We start from the raw sequence: 27,018 nt of genomic DNA, 5'->3' as shown, positions 1-27,018 counted from the left end.
CGAGCCCGGTATCAGCGCCTGGGGTCAGATATTGGTCTGAGGGGCCAGAGTAGAGTCTGTGTGTGTGTGTGTGTGTGTGTGTGTGTGTGTGTGTGTGTGTGTGTGTGTGTGTGTGTGTGTGTGACAGACTAAGTGACTGGTGACTGACAGTTGGCAGACCAACAGACAGACGGACAACTTCAGGATCATTAAAGCCAGGTCATTTGATCCGTTTTTTGTGAAGGGCCATTTGACCCCCTGAGCGAACAGATCAAGCCTGTCGTGCAACCCTCAACACCCCACCGCCAACCCCCCTGTTACCCTCTGCCCCTTAAAGAGACCTATACCCCTGGTCCTCTTTTATTACGTTTTAATTTTTCTTTCTGTTTGTTGTGTGCATCCTGCCCAGTAATGATTCACACCAATAATCCTAAACAACATAACCAATCGTGTGTAACAAAATAATATTAGTTTGTTTTGGAGTTTTATCAATTCTAACTGAAGCAGAGTAGGGATTTCTGGCACGTTCATCTACTTCCAAGGAAGACCCAAAGCCGAAACCCATGGCTAAAACAGGATTGTTCTCACAATAAAGTTTTTCTTTATGTTATAAATGTCGCAGGAGTTTTGACCTCTTAAAGCCTTTTTTTTTTAAAGATTACTTTTTGGGCTTTTTTTTTTTTTTGGCTTTTGTTATAGCACATCTGAAGATAGGACAGGATAGGGGGAGAGAGAGAGAGGGGACATGCAGCAAAGGGCCTCGGGTCCGATTTGAACGGTTGCTGCAATAAAGATTTGGCTTTCTTACATTGGGCGCCTCCTCTGCAGATGAGCTACCTGTGCGCCCCTCAGAGCCATTTTTAACAAAAAAATAAGAGGAGCAATCTAGTATAAACTCAGAATGTATCTGGTTATGAAGAAGTCAGGAGAAAAATAAGGGGAAAAACACAAACGGTTTGCTAATAAGGCACCTATTCCCTCGAGGTAAGTGATAAAATAGGTAAAAAAGGTTTTGGTGAGCAAATTCTGTTTTTAGGATAACATTAAGCCACATTTTGATGTTATTGATATTATTTATGCACAGTTATCTTTCAGAAAATTCAAACATTTACAAACGATAAATCAACTAATCTATTAGTCGTTCGACAGAAAGATTATCTTGATCATTTTGATAGTAAAGGTCAGCCTCTCAAATACAGAGATTTGCTGCTTTTCTCTGTTTAATATCATATTACTTAAACTGAATATCTTTGAGGTTTGGACTGACAAAACAAGACATTTAAAGACATCACCTCGTAGTTTGAGAAACTGGGAGACATCTTTCACTATTTTCTAACATTTTTCGATCAAATTATTAATCTAGAAAATAATCAGCAGATTAGTTGATAATGAAAATAGTAGTTAGTTGCAGCCATACTTTCTTCTGCTTATGACATTCAGCCCATTCATCCTCCACTTCTGGTGTGAGAATTGTACATGGGTGCTGATGGAGCTCCAATTTCCAGAGGGAGGAGGAGAGGGGTCTGCGGGCCGGGTGGGGCAGGAGGGGGTCGGTTGCACTTTTGGCATCCTGTTTTGGACACACTAAATAGGACTTGTTTAGGGTTTAAAGCTTACTGCAGGAGAGATTACGGGGCTCTACTCTTGCTAAAAAGTCAAGAGGTTAGGAGGTTATGGGCTAAGGGTTATTACTGGACACAAGAGGCTGAACAAACAACAGCGGTGAAGCTGCTGTGGCCTTCAACAAACATCTACAACTGAACTGAACCTGAACATCTAAAACTGAGTTCAGTTCATTTAGATCCATAAACCTTGGGTTGTATTAATATCTAAAGATAATATCTCAGTTTTGCACTGTGTGATTTGTCTCAACAGTCTGTCAGCGACACAGACTATTTACAGATAGGGGTCTGGTTAAAGGGACAGGAGGGACCAACGCTAAGCCAAAATAAATGTGAGCTGGCACAGCTGTCTTTGTGTTGCCACACACTGAGCTAAAGATACACAACAATCATTCCAAGGCATCACAGACTGCAAGAGTTTTCTCCCCCTTTTCCACACTTTTCTCCTCTTCATTTTCCACACACATTTGAATGTGGAGTACAACTACTGCAGCTCACTCCTGATGAACAACACCACCTGTATTGGCTTCTATGTTATTTAATTAGGTCACAAAAGATAACAAGCACAGCTGCTTTGCACTATTTTTACTTTTTCTCGATCCTATTAAGGCAGACACACGCATGTAAATTCACACAAAAAGCCTACACGCCCCAGCTTTACTTTGAAATGTTAGGTCTACTGTCATGTCTGGGACATGGCCCAGGGGAAAACATGAAAGGCAATCAGTCAGTTTAGAGGGGCTAGTATTAAGGAACATGGTCAAAGAGCAAGGGAGAAACAGAGGAAAGACAGCATTACATGCTAAAGGCTGACCCCACTTTACTGAGGTCCTGCTGCGAGGGGGAGGAGGAGAGGGAAGATGGAGAAGACGTAGTAAAGTCCAGAACTGGAGGGGAGATACCACACAGAAGGAGAAAACCGATCCAAGGGAATCTCCAAACATGATGATATTGTTTGAAAAATAAAGAATAATGGATGGAGCGGTACGCTGAATGGGGGCAGGGAAAGATGAGCTGAAGCAGGAAAGAGACGTTAGGAGGTAAAATGTGGGGGACAGAGAGAACAGAGAGAAAGAGGGCAGCGAGGGGTTTGGAGGAATGTGAGAGAGGCGGAGAAAGGGGTCAACTCAGGAAGGCTTCCAGCTGCGCTCCCTCCACTCTGATCTTATCTGGCCCGTTTGCTTGGGGTACACACAGCGCTTCCACACCCCTGCGATCTCCTGTAGTCCCCCCCAGCTGTCCACCTTATACTCAAACAGGCAAAGAAGCCATAATGCCTTGTATTTCACCTGCTTTGTCCACAAACACACACATGATCTTGTAGACACACACAGACACACACACACACACACACACACACACACACACACACACACAGACACACACACACAAACACGCAAGGAACAAAAATCCTGGACCGGAAAGATAAACATCTTGGTACTTACGCTCCATTTACCGCTGTCTGTCTTTCCGATAGAGGAGGAAACAGAGACAGATAGAGCAATGTGGAAACAGAGAGTTTAAAAGTTCAGACGTAATTAGACCAACATCAGCTGATCTGCACTGCAAATTAATTTGTGTGCCAGACAGACAAATTGTCACGTCTGTCTGATTTGATAAAAACACCACAAATAAATCAATAGGACACCCTGTGTAAGGAAAGATGTCTCGTAAACATCTGCTTGTTAAAAAGGCTCAGTAGGATTCCTGTTTTCAAAAAGTGCCAGGTTCAAATGCGGTCCAGTCAAGTTTGGAAAACTATAAAAGAGGAAGGTATTTTCTGTGAATTAATATCCATGTGTATATGAATTATATCAGACATAGGATGTTTTTTTCAGCTTCATAAATAAACTGTCAGGGTGAAGGATCTAATCCGATAAGAAAGACTGACTAGTGAAGAAATGTGTTTGGCAGTGAGTTTGGATGTTTTCTACCAGAACAGCATAATGGATTAGAAGTTTACAGGCTTCACAGCCTTCACTCAACAGTCAACAACTACATCACAGATGTCTAAAAATGTGCTACGCTGCCATGAAATACAAAATATCATTCAGTACACCTGCGGTCAGTTTGCAGTGGTTAGGCTAGAATCACACAAAGAAACACTCAAAGCATCGAACAAATCTGAATGCTCCTTTGTGAAAGACTACCAGAAAATAGACAGATCCCGAAAAAAAGTTTATCCACTTGGCAGAAATCCGAGCTCCCATCTTGACGCCTCTGACAAACAAGATCTTAATTATCCTCGCTAATTCAATCAGCAGCCTTTTTCTCCTCTGCACTCGCTTCATTGCTTCGTCAACGAGCCAATTCTCACAATTAAATCTACATTAGAGAAGTGCTTTGCGCTGGCTGTAACTCACAACATGTTTTATGATGAGGAGCTTCATTGCACTCAGGTCTCATTGGCCTGTTGTGCGTTATAAACTGGTTCTCTAATTTACGGGCCAATTTGGGGAGTTATAACAGTGTATACATACTCTTTTGGTTTAATCCTTGCTTTAAACAGCCAAACTCTGTGTTTAGAATATAAAAGGAATCATATGAGACTCAAGGCAGAGAAGAAGGCACTGCATGCCAAGCTGGTGTTGCAATAATAGTATATTGAGACGAGACATGGTGCAATTTAGAAAGACAGAAAGACACTGAAACACATTGTAATATTAGGGAATCCATATGTCCACATATCTTAAATTCTTGCATTTACATTTATCAGAATCACATTGAGCACATTACTCTTTCTGACAGTCCCTTCTGCTGCCGTCTTGCACTCCTTACTCTCAACTTATCCCCGTCTTTGTCCTTGTTCCAAATCACACAATCAGAAACACATGGACATGAGAAAACACTCCATGTAAATAAACAAGACCAAAAAAGGGCCTGCTCGGTTCCAAAAGTGCAGCGCTGGTGCATGGATATAAGAAGTATTAACAGCTAATTAAACAGTGACAGCACCGTTAAAGTGTGTGCGTGCGTGCGTGCGTGCGTGCGCGCACGCGCGTGTGCGTGTGTGGTGACAGCAGGGAAAACATGTCTTGTAAATCCACAACATCTTCTTGATGTATGTCAAGGCTGCAGCTCATGAACCATGACAATTATATTGTAGCAGTGAACACATGCTTAAAGTGATGCTGATGCTTCAACACCTTAAGGATGCAATCCATCTAAAAACCTAAATGTGTGCAAGAAACGACTGCATTTGTTCACTGACTGTCCAGAAAAAGCTTAATTGTTAGGAAAGAAACAAAAGAATGGAGGAAACATTTTTTGAATGCAGTCATAGAGAAAATGGGAGGAGAGAGAGATGGTGGACCTGATAGATTGTCCACATGTTCAACCCAGATATTCCGTGTGTAACCAGAGCTGACTGGACATCTGTGATATACTCTACTGGCTCACAAAAGGCACTCAGGACTCATTTTATTTTGATTGTTGAGTGGAACAGCAAATATGCAGATAAGAAGTCCCAATAGAGGCTGGCAATGGAGATGGGCTGTTGGATGGTATGCAGAAACGTAGGAACACACACGCTCTGCTCACGCATGAGAATTACAACGCACTTGCGAGGTGAGCCAACATGCGGGCCCACACATACAGATACACACTTTCTGCAACAAGAATGCAGAGGCACACAAGCATTTGCTCAATATGTAAAAAACAGATGGAACCCTGACAAAAAGATTCAACATGTGCAGTATATTTCTGTTAAGTGAGTTACTCCATTTCTTCCTCCCTCTCTCGCCCCCATCTGTGCCTCCATCTGGCCGAGGCAGCTAGACAGTGTGCGGCAGCAGCGACAGCATTCTTGACAAAAACCGAGTGTTTTAATTTAATGGTAGCAAGTCACGCTGTGTGTCCACCACTGTGCGCTCATTAACACTTATTTAACACCCATTATCGCACTGTCACAGCACCATCAGTCACAAACCAGCTGATAAACACACGCAATGTGCTGGCACACATAAAGATATATACTGTACACATCAATCTACACTTAAGCCATTAGTTCATATGAACTCCTGACACTATCAGGAGAATCAGGTCCGCACATTGTCCAGAGTTTTTCTCTGTCACACATGTAGCCAACGACAGGACATTGTCCGTGTCAGAAGTGTGCTCACTTAAGCTGGAGATATGCTTGCTTTTAACTACACGTTTGTGTGCGCATGACGCGGCCTTGCATTTCTTATGTAAGTTTGGTACGTTGGTTGTGCACGTCCTCAGGACATAATGCGTCACAAACATGTGGTTAAAAAGCAAGTATATCTCCGGCCTTACTGGTAACACTCAATTTGGTTTAGGCGAGGGGTGGCGCCTGGGTAGAGCGTAAAGCGTAACCGCTTCGTAATTTGGTCATAAACAATGAGTCTCTTTAAGTTCTCACATACAGCTCCTCCTCGTAATGTCTATATTACTTCAGGGTTGCAGTGAATGTGTGAAAGGGGCTTTACACACAAATATTTAGTCAGAGTCTAGCTTGGCCGATGATCGGATCCACTTAGACAGGGTCATTTTAGTGTAACGTTATTGTAATAATACTCAGATTTCCAAGCTGCTGGGAAACGACTGCGATCAAAATCCTCAAATCAGGGTCAGAAAAACCTCAGAGAGTGAAACGACCCATCAACGGCTTTGGCAGGATGTTTCACACACACAATGAAGCTGATAGTTTAACTGCAGCCACTGCGGTTCCATGTTAAGCCGTATATGTGTTACACAGGGCTGTAAACATTGGAGCAGAGCAACGGCACGTCTCGGTTGGTTACCTCTTGATGTTCGAGGGTTTAAACTTAATGTGTTTGAGTTCATTCTTTGCCTCAAAATTGACCAAGACCCCTGAGCATTCATAGTTCCTTTTATTAAAAACACAAATATATAATTATCCGGTTATTCTTTCCAATTTCTTTCCATAGCCGAGTTGTAATTTATAAGACCTATGGTCCACTAATATAGTTTCTGCCTCAGCAAAATGGAGCTGCTAGTTGCCGTCACTGACGGCAATAAAAGCATGTTTGATAGGCACACATCAGGGGGAGCCCGCTTACCGTGAGAATATCCCTCTGTATCTCCTCATTGTCTGTTTACAGTATGTGCGATAGCCATCTCCCACCCTGCCTCACTCCTGGCTGAACTTTGAGTTAATGTATACATACAGTGACCCACTGTGGAGATGCAGCAGCCTCAGGCCATCCAGATCCCAGAGTTAGACATAGACTCATCAAATCATAAATACAGACAAGGATGGAGAGGAGGAAACAGAGAGAGAGAGAGACACGGCTCAGATGTAAAAGAGCAAAAGATTGGGACACAGTCAAAATGATACATTTGGAAAGGTCAAACTGAGAGTGAAAACAGGCCCGACACATGCAAGCCCCGAGCCGTGGTGTTAAGTTGTTGAGAGCTATCCTGCCCTCCGCTCCAAAATGCCCTTGCCTCCCTGTTATGACAGAATAACATGGACCAGTGATGCTGAGGGCTTGTTCAAAGGTTTCAGGCGCAGTTTTACGAGCTCTGCTCTCATTAAAGAGGTGCTGGGAGAGTGACGAGCCTGCCGAGGGGCATTTACACTAAGCAGGAGCATGTTCGACACAGTGATACCATCTGGATCACCGATGCCCTCCTTCACACCTCCAACACCCCTCAATGGCTCCCAAGGAAAGATACCTTGATGGCTCCTTCCAATCGCCTCTGTGTCTGGGAGGGATGGAGGGATAATAAACGATAACCTCTGCTCCAACTCTGTCTGCTCGTTTGTCCGGGTTCACGTCCAGAGATGTAATCTGTCCGATAACTCCAGGTGTTTTCGCGCGAGTCCCGTCCTGCAGCTGGATTCAGCTTCACTACATTCCTGATGGATTAACTGGGCTGTGAATGTCAAGGAAAGGTCTGACACTGGAAAGCCATTTCTGTGGATCTTTATCCGTGCCGGACATCTTAACAGATGATGGGATTGAATTTAAAGCCTGTTCACATACTTTACAGGTGTGTTGGAGTGTTCAAGTGACCGCATAATTTTTTCTTTAAAACACAATGTGGAAAGGTTTTCTTCAGGGCTCAGATCCTAACTGTCCTCTACTCAGATATATGATTAAACAGGTTCCGGCACATTGTGCTGCACGGAGAGAGCTCGTTTGACCTCACAGTGCTGTCAGCCAGCCAGGGGCAACATGGCGGTGTTAAAGAGTTTTTCTGCCCCGTCATTAAAAGCCTATTCACCTTGTCAACTGCCACTTGAGATAATTAAAGAAAACATTATAATAGTTTCCACATTTGCCTGCTCAGCACTGCGCGGTAAGCTAATGTCACTTCTGCTTGCTCAGACTGTAGCTCTCGTCGAAAATATGGCATCCACGTGAAACTTGATATTGATCAAGGTGAGATACTCAGGAAATCGATTATGGCTTATCATACTTTGTATCACAGTCAATGTGTTCCCCTAAACTTGAAGCGTACATGTAATTAATTGTAACTCATGTGCTTAATTTAACTTTCTCTCCTGTACAGATGTGGCTGACAATGCTCATATTTTGGCATATAAGATGTTAAACAGGTTTGTTTTTCCTGCTACTTAAGTTGCATGATGCTCTGACATTATTTGCTGCCTGTAGCCTTGTTTTTGGACAAGGACGTCTTTGAAAACAAGCATCTAGTAATGTGGACATATTCAAATAATAGAAAAAACTTGAATTAAGTGTAACATTTCAAAAGCTATCTGTGGAGTTAACACATACTCTTGCTACAGAAACTCTAGGAATGATTCTGCGGCGAGGCTTTTAAAATCAATTCAAGACATTGAAATGAATTATGTCCCTGTGGTTGAACACATCACTTGATGCTTTTGATGCACGCTGGTCTGCTGAAAACAAGTGGTGTTTTCAAATATTGTGCATTAGACAGAGCACTATTGTGTGGAGACCAGCACATCAGATGTTCTTCTAAATCAAGTCTTACTTTGGTGCCATCTGTTTTTCAAATTATTTATAAATCTCATTTTGGACCAAACCTTTTCAAATGTTCTCTATTGTATCTATTTAGTAACACTTAATTGAATCCAATATTGTTGTGAAGATGCTAAAATAACAACGTATTACAGTAAAACTGCTACTTAATACTTTTATTTTTTTTAAATACAGAACTCTGATATTTATATCATGTGGTAATAACAAACTCTCATCTGGCATATGTTTATGTTGGGGGTGTGTAGGAGAATAGTTCTTGTTTTTGTATCCTTGCACCACTATATGGAGCTAAGAAGTGCATGAGAAAACTCTGCACTCCTGCACTTTCTGTGACTTGCCAGAAAAATACAATGATGTAAATATAAACAGGCCCTTTCGTGGCTGTTGCTCAATAACAGGCTATCTTTGTAATTTCCACCGCTAAGTGCCAAGACCGACAGTATGATGCCTAAATGTGAACACATGGATACAAAATATTTTAAATAGGTTACAATACGCGTTTCCTCCTCGATCCGCTCCACATCACTTCCCGCTTTTAATGACCTCACAGCTAATATAATGTTATGTCAATAGATAATTGCATCCAGCGATGTTTTATGAATTGGTGTTGTAACTACTCTGAGTATCTGTTCAGGGACTTCCTCTTGGCTGTTGTGTGTCTTTTGCACATCCTGGGCCTCACTACCTGGCAGCCGGCCCTTTGCTCCTCTGTGTGTTCCTGAGGTCCTTGTGGGCCTTCATGGGCTGCCGACTGGCCGGCCTGTGTCCAGCAGCTTATTTTTCAAAAGGAAGAATGTCGGCCATGCTGTTAAACACTGTGGTTTCACAAAGCTAACTTTAATAAGAAGGCTGATGAGAGACAGAGAGTGGAGGGGTCTAGATGTGGAATTATGTGTGAGTGAGTAGAGTGCATAGTGTGTGTGTGTGTGTGTGTGTGTGTGTGTGTGTGTGTGTGTGTGTGTGTGTGTGTGTGTGTGTGTGTGCTACAAACACACATTCAAATGCACACCTGGAGCTAGTTGCATCAGCTGTCCTTAAGTAATGCAAGTACATTTAAAACTGGTTGAAAACCTTGGGCCTTCATCACCCACAATGCAACTTCATCGCCTATAGCTCGGTCAGCGATTGTGGAGCGTTATGCTCGTAGCGACTCATGTAGCCTCAAGCAGACATGAGGAGCGCGCTACAGAGGTTTGGCAAACTCAATTCTTTCTGACCCCACACCTCCAGATTTTTTTCCATTTTCAAACTTCTTCAGCCCCAGGTTCAACAGATGTTGCCTGACGTCACTTGAGGCAATTTATCAGGTTAGATAACAAGATAAACTATATGAGACTTTAAACACAAGACAATCCAAACTCCTCACAAGTCACACTGGATTTTAAATTCAATTACATAGAACTATCATTTTTCCAGTGCAGCCTTTGACTTCAATGATACAAACACGACCATCTTCAAACTAAATATCTCCAAGAGGCAGCATTCCCCTCGCCTTTTACAAATAAACTGAGCCTTCCAAGATCCTCTTCCAAGTGGGAACAAGATATCAAGAAGAGTCACTCATTTTTATTTGACTCTTAGAGAGACCAGAGGGAACAACAGACACATCAACGGAAGGATACAAGTAACCTGAGGACACGAGGCTCGCACAGCTGTGCATTGGAGCTGCTGTCCATATGAGCTTTGTATGTGTAGTCTGTGATATAGTGCTAAACACAAAGCAGGCTGCAAGGAAAGAAGGAACAAAGTGAAAATCAGAAGGGTGAGTCTATTTCCTTCTTAATAATGTCCATCATAAAGCTATAACCACCAGTAATCATTTCCTAGGCAGCATTTTGCATCTAAAGAATACATTACATCACATCACAGTTCATTTAGCTGACGTACAATAAGTGCAAACAATCATGAGGATACAACTCCGAACAACAAGAATCTTGTAAGTACATGAGCTTCAAATAGGTGTAATCATTTAAGTCCAGTACAATAACTTAAATTAAACCAAAGTAATTTAGTGCTACATACAGAACAAATAAGTTTTTTGTTTTAATTTATGATACATTAATCTGAATGCTGGGGAATTCTAGGAAACACTTTTCTGGAAATGAAAGAGTGGATGTGTGTGGAGTGCAGGAGGATTTACTCAGCACTACCTCTTTGTCTGAAGTAGAACAAAGATTCACACTGCAGAAACCTCCTACAGGCTCCCATCTGTGCGTTTGTGGCACTCAATTCTCTGCAACAGCAGACAGAAAGTATTTTATATTTTGTTTTTTTTATTGTATATTTTCTTCCCTGGTTTAAAATCTGCAGCATAATGTAAAAAGCCACCTGGATTTTCTGCCACAGGATACCCTACTCATAACTGACTTTACACGGCGGGAATTTAAAGCAATGCAGTCAGACAGTGGGAGCCCCACACACATGCCTGCGGACATCAAAACAAACACATGCACAAAATACATGACTGCAAGCACACACAAGCAAAGACTTGCACATGCGCACGCACACACACACACACACACACACACACACACACACACACACACACACACACACACACACACACACACGCTAGTTCTGTGCTGCTCTCCAGCATATTAATACTTGAATAAAAATTGCCTACAGCCCATAGCTATGGCAGAACATATCTAAAACGAGAACGCTTATGAAAACACATTTCCTGTGTTTATTCTTTTTGAAATGGTCATTAATGGATCTTATATGGCCTATGCATTCTTCCTGTGGCGATAGATTGTATAGGTAGCTGCAAGCTTCCTGTCCTATTTAATATGGCTTTAAAAATAAAATGCAGCTGTGGGGGTGTTGGCTCCAGCGCGGGTCTCCCTAAAGCCGGCTTTCCCCGTCTCCTCCTTCAGGTGGGGGAGCAGACACAGACCGCTATTGGGCTTCACACTAGTGCAGACATTATACTGACAGACAGTGGGAGTGTAATAGTAACCCACCACATACTATGTAGGAGTTTGGAGTTGCAATAAATACAAATAGATGTAGCTTATTCAAGTTTTGAATGTATACATATTAAATACATCAACAAACCCCGCCGTGAGCATGCTCTCTCAGTTATATAAAAACACACACATATATATGGGAGGCGTGTGTTGTCGTTCAGTGCGTTAATGAGCTCCTATCTGATGGAAATTGATCTGACCTCACAGCCAGGGGACCTCTTGCTCTCATATACACAAAGTCTTAGATGCCCTCTACTGACTGAAGGAGCTCAGTCCTGTCTGTGACTAAAGATACAAACGTACAGTTAAGGACACACAGTGCTTTAACTTAAACAAACATTCAACCAAGAACTGCAGGCGAAACAATATGTCAACAAGGGATCGATTAATCGACTTTTCGGTCTATAAAATATCAGAAATAACGGAAAAAATGTCACGACTTCAAATTATTTTGTGCAACCGACCGTCCGAACGCCAAAGATATTCAGTTTACGATCACAAAAGACAAAGAAAAGCAGCAAATCCTCACAACTGTCTCATCACACAGATTGATTGTAAATGTACCATCATGTTTGTTTATACTTGATCTAAATATTCAAGGTTGCACCATTGAAGACAGATGGCCGATGACTGCTTTGTTTTAGCACCCTCTAATGCTGCACAGTCTCCAGTGACTGGTGACTGCGTAACAATAGTGGTTGTATCTGGCTGGCATTTCATTTTGGGCCCGTGCCCAAGTGTGGGCCGACTGTGTGCCCCCTAGCTGCTATCAGACCCGTTAAACAGCCTTTAAATGCAAATTGCAGAGATGACAATACACTCCCCCTACACAGGACACATACAGCCCCCACATGCTTCTAATTAGCCCAGGCACCATAAAGGTGTTGTGTTCATGTGTAAGTAATGAATGTGTGTGTAGGTTTGTGTGCGAGCATACGTAGTGTGTGTCTGTTGAGGGAACAGGCGGGTGTTAACTGCAAACACCTGAAGCTTGTAAGCAGAGTTGGACTCTGTGACATCGTTTGCCTCAGCCTTAACGACTGCTTGCCGTGTCGTATCTGAGAGCATAAAAGTGTCACAATGCTGCTTCTACTGAGGGGCTTCGACAGATAAATATCTTTTGGTGTCAAATACTATTTATAAGCAGGGTCTCTGCTACTCCAGTGGTGACCGAACCACCAAATCTTTCCTCAGAAGGAAGTAATTTAGTCAAATGTGTCAATGACAAATTCAACATCATCATTTCCAGTGCTGCTGCGGAAGTGCTGCCCCCTGTTGGGCCCCTGTCTTCATGCTCACTGAAAGGTGAGCACCCTGATGCGGAGGGCATAGCTTTAATGGCAGAAATGCCGCTCATGATGTGTGGCAGTGTGTCTCTTACACACACACACACACACACACACACACACACACACGCAGAAATACCTTGGCCTGTGATCCTGGTGGTGAGAGATTCAAGTTTCGGGTGGGAAGAGCTGGTGCTAAAGGGAGAGGAGGGTCTCTTCTTACAGTGTCGTGTTGAAAGAGGTGCCTCTGTCGGTCCCTCAAAGGCTCAGGGACAGAAATTCAGACTTACACACACACACAACCATGCACACACACACTACACACAGCCATAAGAGACCATGACCACACTGTACACTCACAAGGACACAGAAGGAATTGCACACATTTAGGCACAGCGTAGTTCAGAAGAAATGTACATAGAAATGTTTTTCATGAGTCACATATGCAGTGCTTGGCACAAACACATGCACACTCCTGATAGTACCCAGCTCATGTGGTTTCTTGAGCACAACGCACTTGGAAAAACTCTTGGTTTATAAGCTGAGAAACCCTCTTTAGAACACATTTTATGGAAAGAAAGTTAACAATCCGGGGAATTATTTGGATGTGCAAAACGTTTGTTAACAGGTTGCATCAAAGCCGCAAGAAAACAACAAAATAGCCTTTTGTTTCACAAAAATAAGACACCATATTTAGGACCAAAGACTGGAAAGAGAGAACTTTAAATAGACTTCTGAATAGTTGTGGAGGGATTGTATTTCAGTGCCAAAACCGCTTGATTACACAGCAATTCAGAAAAATTGACAGGAAAATGGGATTCAACATCTGATACAACAATATGATCTAATGGAGAAATTACATTTAAATGCAAAAGTATCAAGCAAGGAGATTGCAGGCTTGACCTTATTGAGCAACAATGTATACATACACCTACTGAGTAATGCTTAGTAGAAATGCATTGAATGTATAAAGTGCAACTACAGCAACAAATTAGCACTTGCATTGACAGTGTCAGCGGCTTTGGCTCGGCTGAATCCAATGCAAAACACTAAACTTGCACCAACTTCGCCACACAGACCCAGCGAGCTATCTTGGCACAGAAGACTTCAGACTGGAAAACAGAATGTGTTGAAAGGGAGCCAGAAATTCCACTTGTGAACACTTTCACCTGTTCTTGTTGTTGCAGGGCTATTCACACCCGGAGACAAAGAGGAAGAGGAAGAGAGAAGAGCCAGGGAGAGAAATGTCCCAAATGTGTAGATAAGCACCTTAAAAACTCAACATCTGCTGTAACTTCTTAATACAAAAGTTTAAAAAGAAGAAAAAGTGTGCAAGCAGACCGTGATAATGGTAGGATTCCACTTGAGTCGCAATCTCGTGAATGCCAGCTTCAGTAAAACACAAACACATCCTGTTGCTGCAAGCCAGATCATTTCTCTGGCAATAAACCACCACTTCCCTGTGCATATGTGAGGTAAAATAGCACATGTAACCATACGTACTACACACACAGCTGATCACACCCACTGATGTTCAAGCTTCATCGATACATGTGGACACATCACATTAAATCGAGCAGTAGATTTACCCAAAAATAGAAGAAAGAGCATCTTTGTTTAATTCAAAGGCATAACAGGGGACTCTGTGTGTAACATGATGTGGATCACACACTGTTCTCCACCCGTGGAACCATCACAAGCCCTGTAAGGAACACCGCAAGCCCAACGTGGCCAATCTTGGCACTCGACTGCTCCATCTATTAAAGTGAGCATCTCCCACTGACACAAGGCTGCAGGGCTCAGGCTGGACGTCCCAACCCCGCTGATCTGCTGAGTGTTGAGCCCTGCTGTCACAGTATGGTACCTACATAGACGTAGGGGCCATAATCCTCCACAAAGAAAAAGATACATACACTCTTAATGTTCAGAAGAGCTGCTAAACGCGTCATAGATCACAGACAGATAATCAGGTTTCACAAGCAGTCAGTCATGCCTAGACTGTAACTTTTGCAGATCATGTTTGTGTGCTTTGGTAAGTGGTACTAATGGTACAAAGAACAGAGACATACCTGGAGGACAGGAACACTCTTGGCCAACATCCCTAGCGATCCGCAATTTTGGCATCATCAGCACCACCACTTTCTGCAGACACACAGAACAAACTCCAGTTTAGGATAAAAATCCCAGTCCTAAACATAAATATGTTCTCAATGTGGAAGTCATTAAGAAAACATTCAGAGAATGGAATAAGATTTAAAATTATCTTAAAGTCTAACAATAATAAGTATAAAAGCATCATCCTCCCATTAAATACAGCTGCAGAATGAAAGGAGCTTCCTCAATTTATTTTACATTTGATCAAATTATAGGTTGGAGTCTCATCAGTTATATCACCCTTTAAAGAGATTTAACTGCAAACGTAATTGGCCAGCTGCATGCACCCCTACGGCCTTGCATTAAAAATGAACTGATTTAAAGGGAATAATTAAGGAGCAATTGCCCAAAAGAAAGTGCCAAGTCTGTGCGTTTTTGTCAACTTCACTGCACATGTTCCCTGCTATTACGCACATTTTACGCACAGGCAAGCGATGCCTCTGACTGAGGGTAACACACACAATATATGTATACTAATTATCAACGACAATAGACCTCATGTACCTCTTCTACGAGCCTCCCCACTGAATTGCTCAGCTCTGGAATAAGGGTCCCATCCTCGTTTAGACAAGCCGTGTGCGGCGGCTGGAAGACGGACGCTTTGTCCATCTCCATCTGAAGTCGGTTCTCCAGCTGGTAGGTCTTGAGGCTCATCAGAAGACACACAGTGATGGAGCTCATGGACATCAGCAAGCACAGAGCGATGGGAAAACCTGGAAGCCACCGCTGGACCGCAGACCTGGGCGCACACTGATACACCGGCTTATTTTCCCCGATGGAGTCGCTGGCTGTATCCATGCTGAAATCCTGCTTCAAAGTCCTCTTGATGATCAGAAAATACCCGAAAAGGTTTTGTGTTGTTGGTGTAGTTTTGTGATCAAACTGTAAGCAGGCTCCGTGGAGAAAGCAGCGCACCTAACACATTCACAACACTCAACTCAGGGTTCAAAGCGCTGTCTTAAATTAGTCTTGGAACAAGAGGCAGCAGCAGTGCACACCGGGTTTACGCCAGACACAGATGGGAGCGATCAGGATGCCAACTAGATTAAAAAACGCCTTCAAACTTGCAGGTCGTTGTTTCCTGTCGGGGAGTATCCTACATGGACGTGCAAGTGAAACTACCAATGACTTCAATTGTTTGCCTCCCTAAAAGTTGCACGTTCAACTAGTAGAGATGCGCCCGCCCTGCTGACCACGTGGGATGCTGCAGATTGACAGCTGTGAGACTGAGGGTTTGGCACGGACAGCCTCTGACCACTCAGCACAATACTGCAGTCCCTGCAGAGAATATTTTTCACCTTCATTTTTCCCAAACCAACTGTAGTTGACTAAAATTCAACAGTGATGATGATGTGCCTTGTTAATGTGATAAACTGTATAAATATATATAAATTTTTTAATAAGACATCCTCATAGAAGAGGTTCATTTATTTTATTTTACCATAACTGAACACAAAAATGACACTAGTGACTTTAAACTAGGATTCGTTTCTGATCCTCTTCAGAAAATAAATCTTAAAAGGACGTCAATCACCCATTTACCTGTCAAGATAGCTACGCTGTAGTCGTTTCCACTTTCAATGTCGAAACTTGAACGGACTTTAAACACAATTCTGAAATGAATTTTATTATTTTTCGTTGCCTAACACACTATTTCTACTTTTTGCAATTACCAGCTTGAGGGAGCTGCTGTCCTCAATTCAGTTTAAATGTTCCCACTTTTAATACAAACTTTTTGTTCAGGCTCAAATCTTTCCAAACAGGAACAATCTAAATGTTTTCCGACAGTGGGCCACAATATAACATCATCACAGACTTAGGTTAATGCGCCGATAACTGGACCAGCCTTCAGTGATGTTCAGTTACTTCAGGCAGAAGACTTTTGTAGTAATCTGAAAGCATTTTACTGACATCCTGTGGATCAATGCAGCTACTGCACCCAACTGAACACCCGCAGGAAAAAAGACAAGCTTCTTCATCTATTAAAGTTTATTGAGAAAATGTACATGATACTGCAAAAGTTACATAACTGCTCAGTGAAAAAAAAGAAATCTCTCAACAAATTATATGTACAATGATTTTCTGCCTGCAATAGCTTTTTTAAATTTTACATCCACAAGTGCTGAATAAATTACTGGTGAGACTGATGGAGGGTAAACATTAACATTACCCATAGGCCACTTCACGATGCAGGGAAAGAAAATGGACAAAATTGAAATACTCATGAATAAAGAAAAGAAGACCGCTTTACCAGAATTAAATAACAGCAGCAAATAAATAGAAATCAATTCGGTACATAAAAAAAAAATGCCACAGGTGAAAACATGACTTGTTGATGAGTCAGACAAAGAAACACATTGACGTAGGACAGCAAAGCAAGGCAGTGGACTGATACAGTCAGTTAAGCTACACCTCTCCTGGAGAGACAGGAAGTAGAGACTGACACTGTGCACCATGATAAATGTCATAGTGACAGCCAGGCCCTGACCGAGGTTAAAGGTCAGAGGTTCAGTCTTTTTTGCTGCAGCTGCTGCTTCTGCTGCTTCTGCTGCTGCTTTTGCTCTTGCGGAAGCAGGAGAAGAAGGGATGGTGGAGGGCTTGTGCCAGACTGAGGCGCTTAGCTGGGTCATACTCCATCATCTTCTCTATCAGGTCAAACAGCTGGTGGTGGTCTTCAGCCCTTAGACACCATGTAATGCTGATGGGAAAGGAAAAAACATGTATAATATTATGTCACCATTTGTCTTATAACAAATAAAGCATCCTGATGTTTTTTCCAAGCTTTAGAAACAAAAGGGTAGCAAACTTTAAGAACTAAAATGAAATAATCTTTCTGTTCAGTCATCGTCAGTGCACCAAAACATTTCTGATTTTGAACAGACATTTCATTCAATATAGATATGTTTAGCTCGCCGTAAGGACAATACAGAAGTGATTATTTGCCATAATTCACACAACCTGTTGTCCTCCGTGTATTACATGCGTGAACTATGCGACACGTGTACAGGGTGGACAAAACAGAAAAGAACCCTGCAGTAAACAGGTGTTCATTTCATTTGGTTTTCTTGTAATAGTTTAGTGTTGTTAAGGAACACACATTGGGAAATATGTTTGTGTGACATCTTTCCAAGAATAAGCTTCAATAATCAAATTAAGTATTTTTGTCACACTTGATAAGTACCGATGCATTTATAGATGTGATTCTTAGCACGCAGTATGTGGCCGTCTGCAGTAGTGTTCCTCTTACCTTGAGGGGTTTGCAGTGTTTCTTGACAAATCTCCCAGACGAGCTGTGCGCATCCCAGTCAAGCTTGCATCGGTGAACATACCGCCGTTTCCTGTACAACACACAATGATTACACAATTTATTCATTCATTCATTCATTCAATTCATTAACTCCATCTGAGGTGGCCCTATAAATAATTACAAAAGAAATGCTCAGAGAATAATATCCACGTACTTGGTTTTCTGAAGGAGTTTTGCGGGGATGGGGCCCAGGACTCTCTCCATCATAGCAAGGTGTTCTTTACTGTCATGAGTCTGAAGGAGAAAACACACATTTTGCCAGATGTCATGGTAATGTCATAGTATTACAGGGTTCGTACAGCTTTAGTAAAATTCTAACACTATATGTATATACATCTATATATTTAAAGATATTCTTAACCTTGGAAACATGTTTACAATAAAGCATTTTCCAAACTTTCTGATTTTGTACAAACCCTGTAATATCATATGCTGTCTCCTGCCATTTACCTGGAAGAGAGTTGATCCAAGGTAGTACTCAATGAGTATGCAGCCTACACTCCAGACATCACAGGAATGGTCCCAGCCCAGATCTGAAAGAGACAATATATAACTAAACAACAAGTCTCCACTAAAGGATCTGGATTAAGCGTTTTAAAAACTGGCGCATACCTAAAATGACTTCAGGAGCACGGTAGTGACGCGTCGACACCACAGAGGTGTGGTGCTCGTGCTCATATGTTGCGTTACCAAAGTCCACAATTTTCACATCTGGGTTCTTCAATGTTCGTTCATCCCGTTTCTGAGGACAAGAACACAATCATGCTGCTCACACAGCTGCCAACACAAACAAGAAGTTTGGGAATTTGGCCAAGACTTCAGCAGGCATGATTCTTCTGGATAAATATTCAGGACACTTACCATTAGAGGGTTGTACTCCATATCATAGTCTGAATCAATGAAGAGAATATTCTCAGGCTTCAGATCTGTGTGAGTCAGCTTGTTGTTATGCATAACTGAAAGACAAAACCACATACATTTTTAAACCAGGCCTTTCTTTTTTAACCATTTTCTGTTCACACATGTCCATTACTCACATCGCAGAGCCCGGATGATCTGGTACGCCATGTGCCTGATGTGTTCTAGGGGGAAAGGCTGGAAATTGTTTTCCTTGAGGAAATCGTAGGTGCTGAGGCCAAGCAGTTCAAAGGCAATACAGACGTGGCCATGGTAGTCAAACCAGTCCAGTATGTGTACACAAGCACTAAAGAGGAGGATGGGTACAGTAGACGCAGTCAGTGTCTTGTGGGGCAAATTCTAAAAATATGTTCATGTGATGACCACATGGGGGTGATCAGGTTTTTGTGGATTGACTTACTATCTCTTTTCAGTGTCGAGGGACTTCAACTGTTCAAGCACCTCTACCTCAGACATTGCTGCCTCACGGTAGCGGTCTATGTTTTTAATGATCTTCAGAGCCACTCGAGCTCCATCACTGGAAACGCAAAATACAAATACTATTAATTTAAAATGTTGGCGAAAGAGAGAGTAAGAAAACATTTCTTTCTTTCTTTCTTAAAAACATTGTGCTGAAAGGAATATTTTCTTACTTAGAGCGATCAATGCATTCGACAACCTTCCCAAAGGCACCCTCTCCTAGAGTACACACAATCTCATCTATAGAGAATAGAAAGTTGAAGTTAGAAACACAGAACAGAACAGAAAAAGTGAAACACTGCCCTTTGGCTGTTGCACTGCTTGATGTTTCATTGCTCTGTTTAGCTACATTACTATAAACAGGCATCTGAACACTGGAATGCAACTCAATGCTAAATATGTTACACTGACAAGCAGTACTTAAAAAAAAAAAAGGATAAGTCTATTGGTCCAAATACTTCGGCCTCTAAATTAATGTTTGGAAATAAAAACCAGACAACAAGAGAGTGAGAGACACAAAGTGTGAACAGTAGAAAAAAAAAGGTATATATTCTATACATCTCGCTCTCAGCATGTCTCCACTGTGATAGATGAGGTGACCCTCGTCATCATCCTTAACACTCCTGGATCTTTTCCTGCTCCTGCGCTGTTGGCTCCTCCTCTGCACCGGAACCGCCGCAATCCGCCATCACATCAATAACCCATCAGTCAGCCAGCACCAGGCCACCACAATGCGACATCGTCATTCATTCAACCAGGCCAAGGGGGGGAGGTGTAGGGGTGGATAGATTCGGCCCGTTCAGTAACACCGCCAGGCGAAAGGACGGAGCAGCAAATTCAAATTCAGCCCCGTCAGAGAAATTGGGCGGCAGCCACCACATAGTGTGTGTTACAGAAGAAAAACATGGCAACAAGATTTTCAGATAAGAGACTTTCTCAGAGTAGTACAGAAAAAACTGAACTTCATTGATTACAGTCTATCTACATGTAGTTCTTTGTAACTCGTCCGAAACAACTTAAATCTTTACTATCACGTCCCGTAACTGCCCACTAAGATTTCAGCACAAACACTGGGTTCACTTTTCTCTAGAAAATCTATTAACACTCACAATCTCTTACTTCCTGAGCCCCAAGTCCCCTACGTGTCATTATTGGAAATCATGCTTAATAGTGAAGAGTGGGACACACAGAGGAAGAGATATGCGTTAAGCATTGGCTAAACACCAGTGATGACCAATTCGATTTGGTGGCAAAGACAGGAGAGGGGAGTAGAGGGGAGAAGGAGCTTCCCGTACCGAGGATGACCTGTGGCGAGAGTGGCTACGTCTGCGTCTTCCGTCTCTGTTCCTGCGGCTGCTTTGCTTGCTGCGACCACTCCGCCCGGATGACTTGCTGTAATGGTGCCAGTCACGGTCTCTGTCCTTGCAGGTTGCTTCACGGCTGTCGTCCTCACAGGCCATGCCCAAACTATGATCCTGGGTGGTTCCTTCCCGAGAATCCAGCCTCTGGTTCAAACTGCGGGTCTCCAAGTAGTGCCTGCAGTCAAACAAGAAAAGGATGCCAACAAATCAAAAACAGGGAGTAGAAAGTGTCAGGTCAGAAACAGCACATTTCCATGTCTGTGGTAACGCGCTCAAATGAAGACTGCATATGATGGTGCTAACGGTCTTCTAGCTGCTTGACACTCTATCCTCTGAGCCGTTTATATAACATTTGTAATTAGCAACATGCTGACTTACAGCAACCAAATACCAAACATCCAGTTTAATGATAGGTTTAAGTTCAGAAAGTATTTTATTCCATTTATCACACGCAAATAGTACTTTTAGGGGTGTGCTAATGAAGACGTGTAATGTCATCAATTTTAACATTTAAACACCCTGACAGAGAGCCACATTGGCAGAGTGTGAAGCATTGAAACTTAAAGCTTTTCAGCACAACCTGATGCACAATATGTTCTGTACACCAGAAGTGAACACCTATGTGGTAGCATTTCTACCTATATGAAATTCAGAGAACTACAAAACTCAATTCTTTATTACTTACATAAAATGTTCCATTACCTTCCAACTGTTCCTTATATACGCCTTGCTGTTTATCATCCTAACGTTTGCTCATTAAGGTTGCGTTTGCTTAAAATGTTTCCAATCGCTTCCAGCACACCCACCCAGCCCCTAAGTATCTAAAAAAGACCAAGAAACCCCCAGAGCCCTGGCACCCTGCTGGTGTCAGTTGTCTTCCAAGAAGAAGTCTGCCTCTCTACAGAATTATAATTAGAATAGAGCAGTAAACATCTAATGTAAACCCCATGGGCCATCATACATGCCAAAAAAAAGATAGAATTGCAAAACATATTAACATTGCACATAACTTCAAACTGACAGTTAACTTTTAAGGGCAAAGGGATTTAAAAAAAAGAAAAGAAATAAAAGTATCATCTGCATCTGATTGTCAATTTATCTACCAATTTGGTTTCCTCAATGCATTTAAAAAAAGGACCAAGTGGAAGAAACAAGATAACATTTATATGTTATCTTGTTTTACACACACACACACACACACACACACACACACACACACACACACACACACACACACACTATATATGGAAGGAGATTGTGGTTGAACAGCTTTTCTACAAAAAAGGTCAATAAAATGCATTCCTTCCAGACAACACAGGTGGAATTAGTTGTAAATGTAACACTGTAGTTATCCTTTGCACAATGTAGTTGTGGTATATTGTTCACTTCAGTTAAAATGTACGTTAAAAAAACAAACCCCAAAAAAGGTCTTAGAATTTGAGTAGGTACTTTATACAAAAAACATTGACAGATATTTACCCATCATACGTCTTCTGGTGAAGGTGAGTTCTTCTGGACTTATTTTCTCTTTCGCTGCTGTGCGAATCTTGTTTCCTTCGCTTACGACACTCCATTCTCTCTTCCCAGCTATACTCATCGAGCCAAACACCTGGGGAGCGCATTCGTTTCAAGTGGCGCATCTGAAAGACATTAAAGAGCAAGTCAAAATGGAATTCCACCTAAGTGTGGGATTGTTTCTTAAAATACTCCTCCCCCAATATAAAATACCCAATCTCCTATTATTCATTACATTTTGCTGCAGCAAGCTACAATTGGGAGCTGTACAACAGTAAAGATAAAACATTTTTTAAAAGGGAGAGTAGTGTTGAATATGGAAATTAAATCTGCAACGATTTTGATTAATCAATGAATCTTCTATGATTTACCTTGGCAAAAATGCCAAACATTCTCTCCCTTATTCTCTTTTGTGTGAATAGCATTGAAGAAATATAAAACATGTCTTTGTTTTGGACTGTTGGTCCGACAAACCACCCTATCTGAGAAAACGTTATGGGTATTTTTCCAATGTTCGTTGTTGTTGTTGTTGTTGTTTTTACAAGTGATTAAAAAAAAATCTAAAAGCTATTCGAAAAACCTTTCATCACAAATAAATCGACTTTTAAAATGCTGGTTGGTTGCAGCTCTTAAATTAAATGAAATCGAAACCTTCCACGTAATACTTGCGTAACGTAAACTCACTGCAAACAAGTAAGGTATAAGGCGCACTGGAAACCATGCAAGAGCTTACGTTGACGTTAAAACTAAAACTTAAGTATTCAACGATGTAACTTTAACTTACTAAACTTAAGTTGATGAAATGCTAGGAGAGCATGAAACGCAGGAAAGTTATAACTTGGGGACAGCAATGTCGACGTTTTCAGAGCCGCAGAACTATAACAATCTAACCGTCTGACATCGCTCATATCACATTTCAATGTTTAAGCATTTTTACATTTACAAATAATAATTTGCCAATAAAAATATGGCAACTACTTTTGTTAGGTCTTTGGTTGAAACGTTAACAATTGGCTTGACGCAATTAAAGCAAAAAGTCGTCTAATGATTCATCTCGATCCAAAGGCCCATCGAGCATTGAGCATGCTAACTAGCGTTAGCTATTTAACTTTAGCCACCCGTACAACAACACGTTACGTCAGTCAGTCTAATTTACCAAAATAAATGAAGGAATTTTAGTATGACTATCAACTACACATTGTTGACCGTCACAATTATAGAAAGGTGCGCCCCAATTTGCCTACTTAAAGCATTTGAGGAAATATATTCTTGTAGCAAGCCGGAGCTAATGAGCCTGATAAGCATATGCCATGTTGGCGAGACTTCGCATTTCGGAAAAGCTAACGTTAGCTAGAATTGGGGGAATACACCAAGGCCCAACTGTAGCTAACATCATAAAGTGGTAATTGGCTATGATTCGAGAATTTTTCTTACCTGGCTTTTACAACTATGAGATTCAAAAGTGTAGGATATGTAAAAAAAAATATGAACAAAGAAACTAAAAGAGCTCCGACTATTCGTCTTCAAAGATGGCGAGCTTCACTAGAATCCGATGGAACTTCGTTAAACAAAATCATGACGCAACACGCAATAACAACGCCCACCTATTGCAAAGTATGGGCTTCTGTTGTCCTGAGTTTATCCTTTCAGGTACAATCAAGCGGCACGTCATTAAATAGTGGAAGAAGCTCAAAGCTCACGTGTAAAAGTCAGAACGTATACCTCTGTAACAAATATAGCAATATGTGCTATTCCCTCCTCTCTTCTTTTGTTAAGTAGCATATTTATTAGGCTACTCGTTTTATTATTACTGTTACTTCAATAGCCCACATGTTGAACATATGATATTCTTTGACTATTTTACTTTATCATACATTATATCTCCTCTCACCAAGAGTAGAACTATGCTGCTAATAATACTATTGTGGGCCATACTGGAAAAAGAGAATATCTATAAAACTGTTATATTAGGAAAGACTTATGACATTAGGCCTACATTGTAAAAAACATTATAATCTGTGACATGAAACAGCTTGTTATAATTATGATGTCAGCTGCATCATTTTAGGTCTTTTTTTCACCAATGACTTTATTTGGAAGTTTTCCTTTTATATTTTTGTGTACTGTGTGTTGTCGCTATTTCCACCCACACTCATTTTGTTAGACAGATGTTTTGCAATTACTCTTTGTTTTTTAAATGAATAAATACATCCATGGAGAATCATTTACCCTCCACTACCACAAGCCTAGTAGTGGAGTTCCTTATTTTTGAACACGTCTTTATAGTTATGTGAAAGAACAACACAAGATAAATGTATCCGAAAGATATTAGACATGTATGAAACATATTTGCAGATTCTAAGAGTTATAGGTTTGTTAATTAACATTAAATAATAGGTACTACCATAGATTACAAATGTAAATATTATTTGTTGAAATATGAAACCTTTTTATAAAAACAAAAAAAGTGTTCAACATAATGATATTGAATGAATATATCCTGATTTAGAATGAATTTTAATACTTTGCACGGACCCCCTGGCCGTTGAAAATCACTGGAGTGAACGGCTCGTGTCAACAACTTGCCTGAGAGGCTAAACGCAGGGTAATAAAAAGCCCCAATTTAGCGCTTTGAATTGTGGGTAAGACATGTCTGCGCCCTGTCGCCATCCTGAGGACTACCTTACCTAAATGTGATAACGAAATTGTGCAAATCCTAAGCAAGGACCTCGATCTACAGCACAGTGGACATTATCGCTTTCGTTTAAACATTAATTCTGAAGATGTCGGAAAATATCCAGAAGGGCAGCGTCTCTGGAAATGGCCTATCAAAAGCCGTGATTGCTGACATGCTGTCGAAGAATTTCGATAAATTGCCTGACATTGATCAAAAACTCTTCGTCTACGGACCCCTTTATCTGGGGGGAAACGGTGGCCTTGCAGGACTGATATCCAACAGCTTGTACCGCAGAGCTCTGAATGTCACACAGGCCCGCATCACCTCCAGCCTGCCGATGGCCGTGCTGCCCTTCCTCACAACATATGCACTTTACACCGCAACAGTGTCCAGCCCCCTCATGTCCGGTGACCTCAACTGTCCTACCTGTGTTATAGTGCGAGGTGCACTTGTTGGTGTGGTCGGTGCTGGGTTGTACCCCATCCTCCTGGCTTTACCTGTGAATATTGGGCTTGCTGTCAGGTACAGCACATCACCGATGCCAGAGAAGGGCAATCCGCTCCAGCACTGGGTGGATCTCTCCAGACCGGTCCTGAGGAAAATGAGAGCTGTACTGTTGCTTCAGGTTGTCTTTGGCGCCTACATGAGCTCCAGGCACTTTGATACGTACACCAAACTGGCTCAGATAACATTTGCCCCAAGTGAAGAGGAACTCAAGGACTAAAATGTACTCAACCTCAAAATAAAAACGTGTTTTCATTTATTCGCAGCGACTCTTCGTGGGTTATATGCTTATCAAATTCACCATCTCATGTGGAATATGCCTGAGATTATTTCACCCCCACAAATAAAATCAAGTGTGGGCTACCTTTCTAAGATTGCTGGTATGTCAAAATCTACATTCAATTAATTGAATAATTCACAGTTTTGTTGGCACATGGTTAAAAAAAGAATACATTTCTTGTGTTAAACTGTTATCAACATGTGGCATCATCCTAATCGATATATGTTCTTTAAAATTAGAGCTGTCAAAAACAGTCATCCTTTCAAAAACGATCCTCAACAATTTTGATAATCTATTAATTGTTAAAGTCCTTGACAAACATTAGCTAGTTTCAGCTTGATTTTTTTTGTTAATAAGTTTTAATTCAATATCTTTTGATTTTGGACTGTTGGTGGAACAAAAACAAGCAAAATGTGCTCTGGCAGATTGTAATGTGCAGTTTCCACTTTTTTTGTGAGTTAACAGCAGCCCTTTAAAGATGATGTTTAAAATGGGGCTTTAATTGACTGTTGATTGCCGAATGAATTGATCTGTGATGAGCTTTAAGTCAAGCATGGATCGCAAATGAAATCACCGGGATATTGTGGTTCCTAATCAAACATTTTGAAAATGTCTACACGTAAAAGTGGTTGTACATCAATAAAATGTCAGGGCTCATTCATTATTTTTAAAATCCTGGTTGAGTGAATACAATGCGATGCTTTGTTTCAATGTGTTGTTCAAGGCACAAAGTTTGACAGGGCAGAAAAATCAATCAAACCAAGCATTGTCATAAACAAAACAACTGAAGGCAATCAACTAAGCATGGTTTACTTTTATTAAAGGCTTTGTAGGAACCAGTCAAAAATGATGAAGTGATGTTGGAGCCACACTTATGTCTGCTTGGCCTCGGCCTCAATAACCATGAAGGTCACTGAATGCGCTCCACTCAATGCATGTGTGAAAGCAAACACTTCAAGATGGACATGGCAGTGCGATGATACCATTAAAAAAAGCTGATGTCATGTATTGCGATTGTCATTGAAAAC

The 27,018-nt window shown here is 41.4% G+C and overlaps 3 protein-coding genes across 4 annotated transcripts in view; 1 reads left to right on the top strand and 2 right to left on the bottom strand.

Moving 5' to 3' along the window:
- col23a1a (collagen type XXIII alpha 1 chain a) overlaps positions 1 to 16,079 on the bottom strand; it is a 117,354-nt gene extending 101,275 nt beyond the window's left edge. For both annotated transcript variants that reach the window (XM_029441538.1, XM_029441539.1), the window contains exons 1-2: positions 15,474 to 16,079; positions 14,885 to 14,957 (exon numbers count right to left, since the gene is read on the bottom strand). In XM_029441538.1, the coding sequence (XP_029297398.1) occupies positions 14,885 to 14,957; positions 15,474 to 15,767 (367 nt within the window). In that variant the 5' untranslated portion in view covers positions 15,768 to 16,079. The remainder of the gene's footprint in view (positions 1 to 14,884; positions 14,958 to 15,473) is intronic.
- An 864-nt stretch (positions 16,080 to 16,943) lies between these two features.
- On the bottom strand, positions 16,944 to 24,121 carry LOC115014567 (dual specificity protein kinase CLK4-like). The gene is given in 14 exon segments (XM_029441541.1): positions 16,944 to 17,648; positions 17,650 to 17,667; positions 18,217 to 18,307; positions 18,431 to 18,510; positions 18,727 to 18,809; positions 18,889 to 19,018; positions 19,138 to 19,232; positions 19,314 to 19,480; positions 19,595 to 19,711; positions 19,827 to 19,893; positions 20,212 to 20,314; positions 20,949 to 21,189; positions 22,494 to 22,654; positions 23,964 to 24,121. Coding segments are annotated over 13 exon segments (1,524 nt in total). The 5' UTR covers positions 23,964 to 24,121; the 3' UTR covers positions 16,944 to 17,477.
- Positions 24,122 to 25,146: 1,025 nt separating this feature from the next.
- On the top strand, positions 25,147 to 26,994 carry tmem126a (transmembrane protein 126A). Its single transcript, XM_029441543.1, has one exon. The coding sequence runs from the start codon at positions 25,313 to 25,315 to the stop codon at positions 25,928 to 25,930; it is 618 nt and encodes a 205-aa protein (XP_029297403.1). The 5' UTR covers positions 25,147 to 25,312; the 3' UTR covers positions 25,931 to 26,994.
- Positions 26,995 to 27,018: the final 24 nt, after the last annotated feature.

Source organism: Cottoperca gobio, chromosome 10 (genome assembly GCF_900634415.1).
Source record: "Cottoperca gobio chromosome 10, fCotGob3.1, whole genome shotgun sequence".
Lineage (NCBI taxonomy): Eukaryota > Metazoa > Chordata > Actinopteri > Perciformes > Bovichtidae > Cottoperca > Cottoperca gobio.
The sequence above is the reverse complement of the archived record's forward strand: the minus strand, read 5'-3'. Positions and strand labels throughout refer to the sequence as shown.

What these genes read in the sequence shown, in the direction of transcription:
- tmem126a (XM_029441543.1), top strand. Translation starts at nt 25,313, where the DNA reads ATGTCGGAAAATATCCAGAAGGGCAGCGTCTCTGGAAATGGCCTATCA.